This window comes from Equus asinus, chromosome 9, assembly GCF_041296235.1.
Source record: "Equus asinus isolate D_3611 breed Donkey chromosome 9, EquAss-T2T_v2, whole genome shotgun sequence".
Taxonomy (NCBI): domain Eukaryota; kingdom Metazoa; phylum Chordata; class Mammalia; order Perissodactyla; family Equidae; genus Equus; species Equus asinus.
Window position 1 is genome coordinate 46,784,259 of NC_091798.1, and position 17,904 is coordinate 46,802,162.

General features: G+C 39.6%; 1 protein-coding gene across 1 annotated transcript in view; it reads left to right on the forward strand.

The window, feature by feature from the left end:
* The window catches only part of MEIKIN (meiotic kinetochore factor), a 93,854-nt gene extending 77,741 nt beyond the window's left edge, over positions 1–16,113 (forward strand). Inside the window, exons 12-13 of the mRNA XM_070518181.1 lie at positions 5,551–5,674; positions 13,928–16,113. Coding sequence (XP_070374282.1) covers positions 5,551–5,674; positions 13,928–13,959 — 156 coding nt within the window. The 3' untranslated portion in view covers positions 13,960–16,113. The remainder of the gene's footprint in view (positions 1–5,550; positions 5,675–13,927) is intronic.
* The last annotated feature ends 1,791 nt before the right edge of the window (positions 16,114–17,904 follow it).

The window sequence follows — 17,904 nt, forward strand, 5'->3', positions numbered from 1 at the left end:
TATGTTAATTACTCAGCTGTCTACTCATATTATTGATTGTGGATCTAGAAAGCTGATTGGAAACTCTAGCTCCTGGATGGGGTTTTTCAACTGTGAAATTCATTGTAGGGTGATATGGCTGAGCCTTTTACTTGTATCAGCAACTTTAGATTTTTCCCTTTTGGACTGCTGAGAGAAGAATCTTTCACTCTCTCGCCTGGAGGATAAAGGCCTCTTTTAGGGCTGAGTCTCAGCACAACACCTCCTCCTTCAGCTGCAGGGAATCCCTCAGAGAGGATACCATCGGTTCTACCCTTTTCATTGAAAAATCCTCCAGTCTTTTGCTTGAGTTGGGGAAGAACAGTTACAAGAAGTGGGAAAGTAGGTCTGGGAATCTGACTGCTTTCTCTTTATATAAATACAGCATTCATACAAAAGAGCCTATGCATAGTTTAAAGGAAAAAATAGATGAACACCCTTGTGCCCACCATGCAAACAATGAAATAGAACATTACAAATTTGTACCCCCCTTACAACCAATGAGTCTCACCGTGATTCCATTCACTCTCTCCTATAAGTAACTATTATCTTGAGGTTTGTGTCATTCATTCCTCTACTTTTATTTTTATTTTTTGGAACTAACATCTTTACTAAATCTTTCTTTCCATGAATGTAGTATATCTCCTCATATATTTAGGTGTTCTTTAATATTTTTCAATAGATTTTTATCATAACCAGAATGATCTTCATTTTTTTGGTAGACATATTCCTAGGTATTTTATATTATTTGATGCTATTGTAAATTATATCTTTTTGTAAGTTACATTTTCTAATTTTCACTAAGGGAGTATAGAAATACAATTGATTTGTGCATATTTGTTTATCACCAGAACCCTGCTAAATCTTATTAATGCTAATGTATGTCTGTAGATTCTTTTGGATTTTCTATGTAGACAATCATATCGTAAGTGAATAATAACAATTTTATTTCTTCCCTGTGAATTGTACTTTATTGTCCTGGATAAGACCTCCAGTATAACATATTTCTTATGTGGGATCTTAAGGGAAATTTTTTTCAAAGAATCACTGTTAAGATTAAAGCTTGTGCAACTTATAGATAACTTGTACTAAGCAGAATAAGCTGTGGTAACAAATAACTCAAAAGATTTTAGCAGCTAAAACAATAAAGGTTAATTTCTTGCTTATGCTATACCTCCATTGGGTTGACTAAGGGCTCTGCTCATTGTAGCTGACAGAGCAGCCACCATCTTGAATATTGCCTGAAACTAGGCTAGTGAAAAAAGAAAGCTCTGAAAGGTCTTCTTACCTTGGCAATTAAACATTCTAGCCTGGAAATGACATTCATTACTTCTGCTCAAAACTCACTGGCTACAGTGGTGTAGTGATTAAGTTTTCCTGCTCTGCTTCGATGGCCCAGGTTCGCCAGCCTGGATCCCGGGTGTAGACCTACACACTGCTTATCAAGCCATGCTGCAGCAGCACCCACAAACAAAATAGAAGAAGGTTGGCACAGATGTTAGCTCAGGGCAAATCTTCCTCAAGCAAAAAGAGGGAGATTGGTAACAGATGTTAGCTCAGGGCCAACCTTCCTCACCAAAACAAAAACAAACAAACAAACAAAAATATTTGGTGGGGGTTGGGAGAGGAAAGATGCAAATGAGTTATTCTTTAAAGGTGATATTATATTTTTCTTTACCAATTTTTTAAGATTTTTGAGGGCTTCACTTAAGCCAACATAAAAATAAAGTTATAACACACATAAAATGCCTGGAGGGAAAAGTAAAGACTAAACATCAGGGGCTGGCCCCATGGCCAAGAGGTTAATTTCACGCACTTGGCCTCGGCAGCCTGGGGTTTCACAGGCTCAGATCCTGGGTGTGGACCTGGCACCACTCATCAAGCTGTGCTGAGGCAGCATCCCACATAGCAGGACTAGAAGGACCTACAACTAAAACATACAACTATGTACTGGGGGGCTTTGGGGAGAAAATAAAAAAAAACAGGAAGATTGGCAACAAATGTTAGCTCAGGGCCAATCCTTAAAAAATAAAAAAAAAATTTTAAAAGACTAAACAGCAAAATACTTTGAAACATGTGGGAAAAGTGTGCACAGATGATAGACTGAAGAGACATATGAAATGCTATACAGAGTAAAACATTATGTATTCTCCAAATACAGTGCACAATTCAAATGTGTTCCACATCATAATTTCTACCTAGAAACATAGAATAAATTGGGGGAATGTCTTCGTCTGAAACTGTGATGTCAAAGTATCACTTTGTATCATGTACTTATTTACTGTGTATTAAAAGGCATTGCACTTGAAAAAGGAAAAAAAAACTTGCTGGCCAGAAATGGTCACGTGGCCTTACTAAACCACAAGGGAGCCAGAGAGTGCATCTTCTCCAAGGAAAACCAAAAATCTTTGAGAAACAATACACAAGACCACCAACATCCTTAACTAGGTTGAGAACTTCCCCATATTTCTAGTTCACTATGATGTGAATATGATTTTTATTAAATATTTTTTCCGCATCTATTAGGTACATACTTCTGTATTGACAGTGATTTTTCTCTCTGCTCTTTGATCAGTGGTATCGTTCCACTGTCTTCTGACTTCCATGTTGCTTTTGCGACTCTTCTGTTAGTCTAACTTTCTTTTTTTGTTTGGTTTTTGAGGAAGATCAGCCCTGAGCTAACTGCTGCCAATCCTTCTCTTTTTTCCGAGGAAGACTGTCCCTGAGCTAACATCCGTGCCCATCCTCCTCCACTTTATACATGGGACACCTACCACAGCATGGCATGCCAAGCGGTGCTGTGTCCGCACCCAGGATCCAACCAGCGAACCCCTGACCCCCAAAGCAGAATGTGTGCACTTAACCGCTGTGCTACTGGGCTGGCCCATGTTAGTCTAACTTTCATTCCTTGTAAATTATATGTATGCTGGAAAGGGTTAGCTCAGCAAGCCTGCACATTCCCAAGATCCTCAGGACTGTCTTGGGGCAAGGCTCCTGGGAGATGACCTCTGAGCCCTTGAAGTATCCTGCCTGATAAGAGTGTCTTTGTATGTCCTGAGCCACAGCCAGATAGTTTCTGATAACAATGTGATTTATGGTAAACACCCTAATGCCTGAGACTTTGGGCCACCTTGTATCAGTTTGACCTCTGGGGGACTGGGGTCTGAGTAGCTCAGGTCAATCACACAGGCCCCACATGCTTATGTGACTGACTTCAAATAAAAACTCTGATGTCAAGGCTCACTGAGCTTCCCTGGTTGCCAACATTTAGCATATGGAAGAATTAAATGCTGTCCGTGTGACTCAAGTAGGAGAGGACAACTGGAAGCTTGTCCTTCTGGATTCAACTCTATGTGCCTTTTCGCTTTGCTGATTTTATTCTGTATCCTTGTGCTGTAATAAACCATAACTGGGAGTATAACAGCTTTTCTGAATCCTCTGAGTCCTTTTAGCAAATTGTTGAGCCTAATGGTAGTCTTGGGGACTGATATATCTTTTCTTTCTGGCTTCTTTTAAGTTCTCCTTATCTTGGATATGGTATAATTTCACTGGAATGTGTATATAAATTGATTAACATTTTTGTTTGCTGTTCTTTTTTAATTCTAATTTTGCTTGAGATATTGGGCTTCCTGAATCTGTGGACTCATATCTCTCATCAATTTGTGAAATTTCTTAGCTGTTACCTATTTTATTCTCTCTCGAATGGTAATTAGCATGTTAAGCCTCTTTCTATCCTCCATATCTTTCAACCTCTCTTGAATATTTTACATTTATTTGTTGTATTCTGGGTAATTTCTTCATTAATTCTCTCTTCAGCTGTCATTTTTACTGCTTAAGCCTCCCACTGAATTTTTTATTTCAGCAATTTTTCTTTTTTTAAGATTGGCACCTGAGCTAACAACTGTTGCCAATCGTCTTTTTTTTTTTTCCCCAAATCCCCCTGGTACATAGTTGTATATTTTAGTTGTGGGTCCTTCTAGTTGTGGCACGTGGGATGCCGCCTCAGCATGGCCTGATGAGTGATACCATGTCCGTGCCCTGGATCCAAACGGGCGAAAGCCTGGGCCGCCGAAGCGGAGTGCTCAATCTTAACCACTTGGCCACGGGGCCGGCCCCAAGAATTTTATTTTTCATTTCAAGAAGTTCTCGTTTTTTTTTCAAATCTGCTTTTTGTGCCTGATAGTTTCTTATTACTTGCTCATCTGTGAGATTTCAGTGGTTAATTTTTTAATCATTTCATACATTGTTATTCTCTCTGATTTGACAGTTCTAATATCTGATGTTCTGGCGGCTTAAATCCATTGTTTGATATTTCTGTACGGTCTTACACGTGTTAGCTTGATTTCTCGTGAGTTTGGTACTTCCTTTATTGTTGTTATAATGAAACTATAGGAGAAGGTGAAATGTGCTTTGGCCATCATTTCTGTTTGGAAATATTCTGAGCTGAATCTTGAAGAACAACTCTGACACTGACCTTGACCCTTATCATTTATTTCCTTGCTCTTATTTGATAAGAATCTTATGGGCCCAAATTGGGGATCCCATCTTCCTAAGAGGATTTGATCTGTTTCTACTACAAAAGCTATAGCTAGGGTTGGGTATCAATCTGGGACCACTTTGGACCCCTTTAAGGATTCTGGATTAGTACCAAAATATCAGGTTCAGCATTTCCTTCTTCCTGCTGGCCCATTTACAGTGTCCTTGTCTGAGCCAGTCACTATTTCCAGGGGCATGGAATACATTGATTGGCTAGGCTGGGTCATGTGGCCATCTCACTGCTCAGAAATGTTCTCAGCTCCTCCTGATCTATAAGGAAGGAGTGGTGTGCAGGCTGGTAGAATGAGTAGATTCTTCCAAGAAAACTGTAGTACTATTTAGTACCAGAAGGATGGAAAATGAATGCTGGGCAGGAAAATAGCAGACGTACACCACAGAGGATGATATGAATTTTACAGTAGAAGAGGTTTCCATGCAGGCTTTCTTTAAAATGGGATAGCCCTTGATAAATACATATCTCTACTTCTGAGTTCTAAGAAGTAAGATATGTCACTTCTGAAAGATGTGGTATTTCTTTATTCAAGAGACTGCTTGATAGGAAATTGTCAAAATTAACTGAATTGGGAAATCAAAGAAATTTAGTGTTTGACACAGAATTAAATTTAAATTTGTGTTTTAGTTCAGTAAATCATGTAAACTTTCTCTCCCACTTTGTGGTGCTTGAATCTCAACTCTGTCATTACTATCTCTCTGTCCTTAAATAAGTTGTCCAACCTCTATGAACCTAAGTTTCTTCATTTTACAAATGGGGATAATATAATCCACCTTGCCTGGTTCTTGTGAGTATTAAATAAGCAAATGTTTGAAAACCAATTAGTGTCTGGAGTGGAGTAACCATTTCATAAATGCTTTGTATTGTTAATATCTATGAAATGTGAATATTGAGACTATTTATCTTTGAAATAAAACAACATACAAAAATAGTACCTGGAAGGAAAAATTCTGAAATATCTGCTTCTTTTTTTTCTTTCTCAGGTTCCTTCAAAAACATCAGAAGTCTGTTATATTATTAGAGCATCACCAGGAACTAGACAAGTGAAAAGTAAAAGTGTTATTGTAAAGAAGAAGACATATTCTCCTCCTAAAGATATTCCTCAAGGTACTATAGTATGAATACGGAGCCTACTTTTTGGAAGATATAAAACATTTTTTCATTGTAAATTCCTTATATACACAGGAAGGGCAGTTATAAATTGTCTTCTGGGGGTTCTTGCACACAGTGAAAATGATAAAGTTGTAAAAAGTTTGGTAGTACTATTTTTGTATGTTGTTTTATTTCAAAGATAAATAGTCTCAATATTCACATTTCATAGATATTAACAATACAAAGCATTTATGAAATGGTTACTCCACTCCAGACACTAATTGGTTTCAGAACCTGAGTAAAATAACTTTTTGAAAGTCAAATACTTCATCTTTTGAAAAATTATCTGATGCTGTTGATTTAAAATGTATTTATCTAGGATACTTCCTCTTATAACTTTTGAAATTTAGCGTTGTTGAGTTTCATTTTTAGTAGCATTCTTTTTAAAGATATGGAGATATTTTTACATTCACTTAACGTTGGTTGAGCACTTCCTCTATGAAAAGCATTGAGCTAAGCACCTTATTATATCTCATTTGTTTTTCACTATGACTTTATGATAGATAGAATGTGTACTATTATCCTCATTTTATATATGAAGAATCTGAGGCCTAAAGTAGTATGCAATTTGTCCAAGATCATACTGCTACCAAGTGGTGGAGAGGAATTCAATCTTTCAAGGCTTCTAAACACACATTTCCTTAAACTGTATTTAATCCCCAAATAAAGACAATAACAAAGTCATACTTCTGTGTAATCTAATACAACTCTCCTACAAACAACCAAAAATATGCTAACTCCTTCCTTAGAAGAGGATGCAGAATCCTTGGGTGAAGTTTACTCTTCTCCTTGATATCCCATAATTCGAGTACTGTGATATAAATTTAACTATTATTAATGCATCTTATGTTAGATAGTATGGGGATAAGACAGGGAAGAAAACAAAGATATTTGCTTAACTAGTCATGTGGTTGTAACTGGTATTTATAACTGTCTTCCTCCACTACCCATTCTGTATTCCCTCTGCCCTCAGCAAGCACTTCAGCTGGTCGTGGTTCTTTAACTGGTTGGGTGACACAGACCCTCGTTTCTGAAGGGTCTGAGCCATTAGTAGTCCTGTTTGTGTGGGGTTGTTGTAGTTTTCCGTTGACTTCAATCACAGGGCATGGCAATAGTAAGAGATGCCCTAAGGGATCTCTTGTACTCCAGATATACTTTTCCTTACCTCCACTGTGGAGTAGTAGTCCAATTTCCCCTTTGAAATCAGGATCAATCCGCACAGCCAACACAGTAAAACTCCCTTCTTTGCCTGTTCACTCAGAGGCATGAGGAGCCCATAGTGGCCAGGTGGCAGTCTCAACTTTCAGTTCAATGGAATCACTGTTGTGTCTCCTGGTGGAAGCATTCCTCCCTTTGGAACTAAGACCTCTAGGCCAATAGAGCGTAAAGTCATGGGAACAGGAAGCAAACATTTTGCTCGTGGGTCACCAGGGGTAATATTGAATGATCCCACTTCCATTTCCACCCCTCGATCCTGGACTTGTAAATCCTGGCTATGGAAGAAACAGCACCATGTTGGATGCTGATTCAAAGCATATACAACCTTGTGGAGAACCTTGCCCCAAGCCTAAAAGGTATTGCTACCTAGCTGGTGCTGTAAATGAGTCTTCAAAAAGGCCATTCCACCATTCTATCAAACCAGCTGCCTCAGGATGGTAGGGAACATGGTAAGACCAGTGAATTCCATGAGCTTGGGCCTATTGCCATACTTCTTTTGCTGTGAAGTGAGTTCCTTGATCGGAAGCAATGTTATATGGGATACCATGATGGTGGATAACATATTCTGTAAGTCCCTGGATGGTGGTTTTGGCAGAAGCATTGTGTGCAGGAAGGCAAATCTATATCCAGTTTAAGTGTCTATTCTAGTAAGAATAAAATGCTTCCCCTTCCCTGATGGAAATGGTCCAATGTAATCAACCTGCCGCCAGGTAGCTGGCTGATCAATCCAGGGAATGGTGCCATAATGGGGACTAGGTACTGGCCTCTGCTGCTGACAGATTAGGTACTGAGCAGTGGCTGTAGCCAGGTTGACTTTGGTAAGTGGAAGTCCATGTTGCTGAGCCCATGCATAACCTCCATCCCTGCCACAGTAGCCAGTTTGTTTATCATCTTATTGGGCAATGACAGAAGTGGCTTGGGAAAGAGGCTAACTTGTACCCACAAAACAGGTCATCTTATCCACTTGATAATTAAAATCCTCCTCTGCTGAGCTCACCCTTTGGTGAGCATTCACATGAGGCATAGATATCTTCACATTTTTTGCCCATTCAGAGAGTCTTATCCACATGCCTTTTCCCTAGATTTCCTTGTCATAAATTTTCCAGTCATGTCCCTTCCAAGTCCCTGACCATCCAGCCAAACTATTGGCCACAGCCCATGAATCAGTATATAATTGTATATCTGACGATTTTTTCTTCCCCAACATAGTGAATAACGAGGGGCAGTGCTCAAAGTTCTGCCCACCGGGAGGATATCACTTCACCAGTTTCCTTCAGGGATATCCCAGAAAGCAGCTGTAGTGCTGTAGCTGTCCAGTTTCAGGTGGTGCCTGCATATCATGCAGAACCATCTGTAAACCAAGGCTGAGTTTTCTTTTTTGCAGTCAACTGATCGTAGAGAACTCCCCATGATGCCATGAGTGTAGGCTGGAAGAGAGAAGGTAATGTAGCAGGAGTAGGAGCCATGGACATTTGGGCCACTTCCTTGTATAATTTGTGCCTTCAGAGCCTGCTTGAGTCCAATCTTGTAGACACCATTTTCATATGATAACAGAGTGCTGCTCTTCACAGCCAACTTTAAAGCATCAGACAACTCACAATTCATGATGAGCAGCTTGTCTCTCTTTGAAACTTGGTGGCTCATGGTTAAGCATTCAGTCTCTGTTAAGGCCCAGGAGCAGGCCAAAAGCTGTTTCTCAAAAAAAAAAAAACAACACAGAGAGAGAGAGAGAGTAGTTTTCCACAGAGGATGGCAGGGCTTTGCTCCAGAATCCTAAGGGCCTGTGCTGTGATTCACCTACAGGCTCCAAATAGCATCTGTACCTGCCGCTGATACTTCAAACACCATTGGATCTGCTGGATCAATATGGTACAAGTGGCAGATTATCTTGCACAGTAGCCAGGATTTGTTGCAGAGCCTTTTCTTTGTTCTGAGACCCTCAAAACCAGCATCTTTTTAGGTCACTTAGTAAATGGGCTGGATTAGTACACTCAAATGAGGACTATGTTGACTCCAAAATCTAAAAAGGCCCACTATGCATTGTGCCTCTTTTTTTGTTATAGGAGGGGCCAGATGCAACAACTTATCCTTTACCTTAGGAGACATATCTCTCGTATCACTGGACCCTTAGAAATTTTGCTGAGGTGCAAAGAGACCCAGAAATTCCACTTCCAGGAATATATCCAACTGTAATATGTACATATGTTCATCAAAAGATGTATACTAGAATGTTCGTAGCAGCTCTGTTGATAAAAGCCCCAGACTGGAAACTATCCAAATGGCCATCAGCAGTGGAATGGATAAAAAAAGCTGTGATATATTCATTCTTTGGAGTGCTATATAGCAGTGAGAATCAACAATGTACAGTCACATGTAACAATATTGATGAATCTCACATAAGGAGTCAGACACAATAGAGTGCATTTAATATTACTTATATTTAGTACAAAGTAGGCAAAACTAAACTATGATGGAAATAACCATAGTGAATGTCCTTGTTGGGGTGGGGGTATGAACTCGAAAGGATTATAAGAGGGAATTCTACGGTGCTGGTAGTGTTCTGTTTCATTATCTGAATGCTGGTTACATGAGTGCGTTAAATTTGTGAAAACCCATCAAGCCGTACAGTACACCTATGTGTACTTCTCTGTGTGTATGCTATACTTTAGTAAAAAGTTAAAATGTAAAAATAGGGAAACTTTCTTTAATTTGATCTTTATGGCCTTTCATCTTTCTTTATGACATCAGCTAATGTCACAATTCTGGGTTTAAATGTGCAATAAATCAAAACAGAAATGTGTCTGGGAAGTTCTTTTGAGTGTTCAGACCAAAATTTTTAGTTTAATTTACAGAAAGACCCCCTGATGCATGTTGAATCAATTGTGCCACCTCCTGGCTTCTTTCTAGGCTCTCACCTTATTTAGCAGCCTGTTCATTTAAGTAATTACCTTTCAACCTCTGGCCACTTGTCTCTCCTTTCCTTTAGTAAAAATAGCAAAGCCACAAGCTAACTGGTGGTCATGTTATTTTAAACATGCAGCAGCCTATTTTTAGTGCTGGCATTTAACATTTTAGCTAGTTTGGCAGTAATCTAATCAGGACTACAGAGTGAGGTTCACTTTTGATAGTCTAGGACCCCTGTTCAGTATGCTGCTTGTTCATTAATAACTGGCACTATGCTGATTAAAGAAAAAATTTGGTGAAAGTACACCACTATAGGAGTCCAAAAAAGATGTGAGAGAGGAGGTGGTGTGGGCAAGAAGAGGTCCAAGAATGGTGACAGCCAGACAGAAGAGCCTTAGTAAACATCTAGCCCAAGGTTTCTCAATGTGTGGTCCTCTGACTACCTGCACCAGAATCACTGTAGACCTGGTAAATTATAATCTCTAGAGATATGGCACAGGAATCTGCAATTTGATGACCGCTCAAAGGGATATCCAATAAGGTCTAAAATTTGAAAGCATATAATGATCTAATCTATTTTGCTCATTTTACATGTAAGAAAAATGACCTGGCCAAATCAATAAGTGACTTGCCCACGTTCACACAGCTGATTACTGGCTGAATTAGAACTACTGCTTAGCTTTCTCAGTTTTCAGTAATTTGACTGGTTGGTTGTCAAATAGGAGATGGTGGGTACAGTAGATAGGGCTCTGAGTTTCCCAGTTCATCCAGCCAGACAAAGCAGTTTTACTTCTCTTTGCTTTGCACATTGGGCTTCTGTATTCTACTTAAACAGAGACTTTTTTTTTTTTTGCGCCAAGAAAAGGCTTGGGCAATCATCGCTTTGTACTTCTTACAGTTATAGCAATGGATGTTTAGTATATTGGTACTTTAATTTGTCCAACAAGCATGCATTCGGCACTGCAATATTAGCTAGGATATGAGTACAACCATAGCTCTCTGGGGTTTACAGACTAGTGATGAAATAGTCACAGTGTTCTCTATAAGGTGATAAGCTAGAAGTAGAACAAGGCATTATAAGAACCCAGGAGGGGATACTTTTAACTTTGCTTTGAAGTGTCAGGGAACACTTCCAAGCTAACAATACCTTTTGGAAAATCAGACAGAACCTGTAGCTATCCTTATAGTAAGATTTTAAGATTTATATTTTATTTTGATTTCCAGAAGAGATGATAAATGATGTGTTATAAATTCATATCTCAAGCTGGTAGTAGAATATTCATTATTCATTTTACAATAATTATTATTTGCTTCTATAGGTTAGGTTAATTCCTGAAGTCTAGCTCACTACATTTCCTTTTCTCTCTTTGAAAACTATTCCTTTGTTTTTATTAATTTACAACAAACCTAAAATATGTGCTACGTTACTGTATTTGATGATAGATTTGGTTATGCTATCTCATGTAAAAAATATATCAGTTAAGTGTAGTCCTTGACACAGACACATTGATCTAATACAAATACAGAAATGAAGTATGCCAGTTAGTTTGTTGGGGAAAAAGAAATCAAACTTGACATCATGGAGACCTTTTAAGCCTGTTGATTTGGTGTCATGTAGCTATAGAATAAAAAGATGAAGTTCTGCAGTTGTTTGGTTCATTCATTCAGCAAATATTTATTGAGTCTATGTCATGTGCTACATGCAGTTAGTTGCTGGTAATATTAAGATAAAGACATAGTTGTCTTTATGAAGTTCGTAGCTCAGAGAGGAAGTCAGATACGTAATACAAGTCCAGAGGAGGCACAGGTGCTTTCATAGAGTTATATGTGAGACCCTGTTGGGGTACATAGGGAAGATAGGAAATGCTCTGAAGGATGACCTGAAGCCCTCAGGGGTATGCTGAGCATAGGCCTTCTAGGCAGAGGCACCGGCATAAATAAATGCACAGAGGCTTTAAAGCATCCTCGGGTAGTTAAGGAACTGAAAGTAGTTATGTTCGGCTGGAGTAGAGATTGGACTCTCTGAGAACTTAGTCTTGAGTAGTAATCAGGGGTCAGATCGTGGAGAGCCTCCTATGCCATACTGACTTTTGACTGTATCCTGGGCAAATTGCTTTTTAATTAGATCATTCTGGCTAGAAGTGTGGAGTAATTTGCAAAGAAATGAACCTGGAAGCGAAAAGATCAGCTGGGAGTTTTGCAAAAGTCCTGATGAACAAAGTTGAGAAAATAAGGATCTGAGCTTCGTATCTCAAATTGTGGTACTCAGACCACCTAGGGAATTTTTAAAAAATGATGCAAATTCCCAGGTCATTGCTTCTTCAGTGATTTTATTCAGGAAATCTGGGATTTTAGAACCAGTGTAAACTAAAAATGTTTATTGGTATAATTGTCAGGGCTTAGTGACTGATTAGGTACTAGTACAGGGTAGTGAAAGAGAAGGATAGTTAGAGGATGACTCCTGAGTCTCTTGTATTGTGAAGTATCAGAAATGATGCGTTCTAGGTGATGTCAGGGGAAAATATAGGACATAGCCCTGGAAGTATGAAGGCTAAGCAGGGGTAGGTGAGACTAGGTAGTTGAATGGGTTGTTTACCCAATGGGAAGTTACTCAAAAGTTGGTATGCAGGGGCCGGCCTGGTGGCACAGCGGTTAAGTTCGCACATTCTGCTTCTTGGCGGCCCAGGGTTCGCCGGTTCACATATAAGGTGGAGGAAGATGGGCATGGATGTTAGCTCAGGGCCTGTCTTCCTCAGCAAAAAGGAGGAGGATCGGTGGTGGTTAGCTCAGGGCTAATCTTCCTCAAAAAAAAAAAAGTTGGTATGCAGAGGATGACTGTGGCCCAGTTTCCAAAGTCTTTAATAAATGAGCAGACAGTGTCTGAGGTCAGTAAAGACAACAATAAGGAGGAGTAGAGGGTAGAATAGCCAGTGCTTCCCAAACTTTAATACAGTCGTGAATTGTTTAAGGATCCTGTTAAAATGGAGATTTTGATTCAGTAGGTCTGGAATGGAGCCCACGATTCTACATTTCTAATAAACTGCTAGGTGATGATGAAGTTACTGGTCCATGGGCCACACTTTGAATAGCAAAAATATAGGTCTCGTGTTCAAACTTAGCTGCACATCAGACTTTCCTGGATATTTGAGTCCCTTGCCCAGAGATTCTGATCTAATTGGTATGGAGTATGGCCTGGATATCAAGGATTTTTAAAAGCTCAGGTAATTCTAAGGTGCAACGAAGTTTGAGAACCATTGATATAGGCTGATTAGGCCAGGGGAAGAAAGAAAGTGGCAATGGGAGTAGGTAAAGCTGCCTCTACTCTGGATCTCCTGGTACAAGATATGGGGGGAAGCCCCAGAATTCTGTACTGGGAAGAACGTGGGTTCAGCTACAACAAAGAGTAGGAGAATGCAAAGGAATGGTGGGTAGGAAAATGTGAGAGGCTTCTTCCTGGGTGGTGGCTGAGGAGGCAGGGATGAGAAGCACAACTGGATCAATTCCTCCAGGTTACAAGGCAGGGGTTAGAGGCCTTATGATGGCCCCAGACAGCTGTCTTTGCTACACTTTCCACTGGAATGTTATTGAGCAGGTCTCTTTGTGTCTCCAAAGAGAAGTGTTCTCAGCATGTTCAGGAAGGAGTGAGCCAGCTATTCCTTTTTTTTTTCCAATGGCCTCTGGAATTGTTTCCTAAGGCTTGACTGGGTGAAACTAGAGTGGCCTGGGCATCAAGAGTTCTCTCCTTCAGGGGCCGGCCCAGTGGCACAGTGGTTAACTTCACACGTTCCGCTTCTCGGCGGCCCAGGGTTCCCTGGTTTGGATCCTGGGTGCGGACATGGCACCACTTGGCACGCCATGCTGTGGTAGGTGTCCCATATATAAAGTAGAGGAAGATGGGCACGGATGTTAGCTCAGGAGCAGTCTTCCTCAGCAAAAAGAGGAGGACTGGCAGTAGTTAGCTCAGGGCTAATCGTCCTCAAAAAAAAAAAAAAAGAGTTCGTTCCTTCAGGGACTGGTTATTTGTAACTATGGGACACCTGCTTGTGATGTATATAAAGTAATCTATTGTTATATTTTTTTCTCCAGATATTATAATAAAAACAAATGGCAGGATGTAGCAGCTGTGGCTGAATTTAAACTACTTTGAAGACATGAATATGAAGTCAAAGTCTGTGAAGCAAAATGTCTGCCTGAAATTGCATGAAATTCGAAGATCAGAAACCTCTAATTATTTGTGATATATCCTGGTGTTGAAATTCTACTGAGATTCTTGTAATTTACCTTTAATAGTTAAGAAGGAAATATTTTTCTTTATGCTTCTTCAATACATATGTATTTGTGTTGTAAAATAAGAACAGATAGCTTATATTAGAAGACTGTACACTAAATAGATGATTCCAGCTATCTATAAAGAGCCATCACCAGAGTACTATGTAACTTCCTTTGATTGTTTTTTCCCAAAGTTTATCCTTTCTATGGATTAAAAGTAGTAAAGTTGTTGAAGCGCTAAAAATGAAAATGCTTATATTACGAGCTATTTTTAACAGAACTTAATTGAAACCACATGAGTGAGAGACCTAATTCCAGGTCTGACTGAAAGAAACTCTATACTCAAGGTTTGCTGAAGCAGGGAATGTATAATATGTACAAGCAATCATACACTAAGTATTGAATATATTACCTCATCCCCAACAACTTTGTTTAGCTAATACTATCCGCAGGTTGGTCTTTTTTTTGGTAAAATAATTTGTTGTGGCATCTTGACAACGCCCTTCCTAAAAAGCAGCAATCCTGTTGTCAGTGAACATAGTACACTTGTATAACTGTTGGTGAGATTTTAGCTCTGATGGTTATACTAATGTTATTATACATAAAAGTAAGTAAGAGTAAAAATTTCAAAGCTGCTTAAATAAGAAAGTTCTAAAATCGATAGAATAATTTGAGGTTATGTAATTCATATAGTATTGATTTTTAAATAGGAGTCTTGTGAAGATAGTCTTGTAAATAACTTGACAAGGCCTTAAGCCACTAACAAAGCTATTTTTGATTTGTTTCACATTTTCATATGGAGGTGAAATATGGGAAAATTGTTAGGAAATGTAGAAGAGCTCATTAATGATGGAGGCTAGAACCAAATTTAGACCTGAATTCTAAATCAGTACTCAACTAAGTCAGCAACTCTTGTGGTGGTTTTAAAAGCAGAAATGTGATAAGCAGTGGGGGGAAAAGAAATGAAATAGAAGGCCTATTCCCTGCCTTCAAAGAGTTTATAATCCAAGGGGGAGGGGAGAGAATGAGAATGAATTATTAGTTTCCATTCAGGTGGTAGGTTCCTGGGAGAAGGAATGACATCTCATTCTTAGACTGGGTCTAGTGGGGCTGGAAGAAATAAACATTTGATAGTTTCACACTGCTCAGAAGGAAAATATAACTAGCGCAGTGAAGTAAATACTTGGCCAGGCCGATGTAATTTAGAAAGTGATAGAGCCAAGATTTGAAGGCAGGACTATTGGAGTCCAATATTTTTGTTTTATCAGCTAGAACACAGGGAAAGGTGGGAGGGAGGAAGAAGATGCAATTGGCATTCAATGCTTAGGGGTGGAGGACATCAAGTATGATTAAGAGGAAAGAAAATAGAATAAGCCTGCTTGCTGTCTGGCAGACACAAGAAATCCAAAGATTCCTGCTGGCAAATCCTAGAAGGTGCTACTTTTTTTTTTTTTCCTGAGGAAGATTAGCCCTGAGCTAACATCTGTGCCAGTCTTCCTCCAATTTATATGTAGGTCGCTGCCACAGCATTGCTGAGGAGTGGTGTAGGTTGGTGCCTGGGATCCAAACCCACCAACCTGAGCTGCTGAACTGGAGTTAGCCGAACTTAACCACTAGGCCATGGGGCTAGCCCCTATACTCTTAACTTTATATCTGTGGGTAGGCCTCAGAGGTCTTTCAGTGAACGTCCCTGGAAGAGCATCAAAAAAGGAGTTCAGGGACCAGCCCAATGGTGTAGTGGTTAAGTTCACGTGCTCTGCTTTCTTGGTCCAGGGTTCACAGGTTTGGAACCCCAGGTGTGGACGTACACACAGCTCATCAAACCATTCTGTGGTGGCATTCCACATACAAAATAGAAGAAGATTGGCACAGATGTTAGCTCAGCGACAATCTTCCTCAAGCAAAAAGAGGAAGATTGGCAGCAGATGTTAGCTCAGGGCAAATCTTCTTCACATACACACACACACACACACAAAACAGAACAAAAGAAAAATGAAAATAAAATAAAATAAAAAAGGTTAACAATGGGACTGGAACCCTTTACTTCAGCATATAAGTAATTGAATTTCATTTTTAAGCATTTAAAATTATATTTTCAAATTGTACTTCATGAAAAACAATAATCTCAGGTAATAAGTAACCAGAAAATCCAGTTAAAAATGCATGAAAGTCCAGGCATGATGTCATTTCCATTTAAAATTTTTAACTGGTGTTTTTTTCACCTCTCCAAGGTATAATTCATCATGGTTCAGTTATGAAAAGCCTCTTTATCTCATATTGTATATATAGCATAGGTGTTTATATGAAGGGTGTAATGCCCAGATTTTCCAGATAAAAATTGTCTTCAACTTCTCCTGTTCTACTGTTGCTTTCTAACCTGAATTTTAAAATGTTGAATCATCTTATGTCTTAAATCCTTTCTTGATTCCATATGTTCTTCTACCTACCCAATCTTTTTCCACGCCTGTTTAGGTCCGTTTTTCCTAAAAAGAATGCTTTCTGCTTTCTCACTGATCCTCGCTCCTCAGCCCTTCTGCACCACCCGCCCCACAAACATAGCGTCTGGCTTCAGCTCTGGTTCTCCACTGACACTGGGCCTCTCAAGGCTACCAGCAACCTCCTTGATGCTAACCTAAGGAGTATTTTTCAGTTCTCATTTTACCCAATCTCTCCTAGCCAATGATGTTGCAGATTAGTATGCTTTTTTTGAAAGCCTCCAGTAAGAAATGACCTCTTTAAAACATTACTCTCCAGGCTTTCATCTCATCTCTAGCTCTTTCTCTTCCATTTCTTCTGAAGGCTCATTTTCCTCTGTCCAGTCTTTAAATTTTGGTGTTTCCCAGGGCTCTAGTCTAGGGCCTCCTCTCATGTTACACAGTCTCCCTGGGTGATCTTATCTACCACTGGCTTCAGTTACCATCTCTGTGAAGTTGACCCCAAATCTTTGTCTCTAACTGCTATGGATATTGGTAATGGACATGTATGGTGACTGTCCCTGCATCTGTCCCCCAAAAGGTTCATTGTTTTTCCTTGTATTCCCACAGCATCCTGTACTTGCCCACATCATCATAGCATTTATCACAATGTACCACAATTGCCTGTCAAATTCTGTTTTTTCTTCCTAGACTATAAACTCCTTGAGTGAAAGAACTACATGTTCTTCATCGTGGTATTTCTATTCCCTTCTACCTCCATCCTAACTGGATTTTGAATTTCCAAGCCATATGGTTTAGGTGGGATTGATCCCACCCTTCAGTTCCAGGGGTGGCCTTTAATGGCTTAAGTCAATAAACACAGCCCTCTCAACTCTGACACAGTGATTGGCTCAGGAATGGTTTCTAAAAAGGCCCAAAATGATCCTATCAGATTAAAATCTCAGAGCTTTTTCTGGGAATGCTGGGATACAGACTTTTTCCTTTTTTCTTGGATTTTTACCTGAAGGGATTTTACCTGAAAGGAAAGCTGCTGGTAGCCATCTTATGTCCACAAATGGAGGCCCTCTGGGAATGGAGTTCACACAGAGAAATTAGAGCTGTGATGGAGAAACTGGATTCTTGATATCATTGTTGCAGTCCCTGGATGCAGTTGTGCCTGAACTGTCCATCTTCTTTAGGTCCAATTATGAAAGCTAATCAATTTCTTCTTTTGCTTACCATAGTTTAGTGTGGGTTTTCTATCATGTGCAAAATAGAACATCCTGGACTCACGGACTCAACCAAGACCTCGCTGGAGTTCTAGATCTGTGTAGCCAAATGCTTACTTGTCATCACTACCACTACAGGGTTTTACATGGT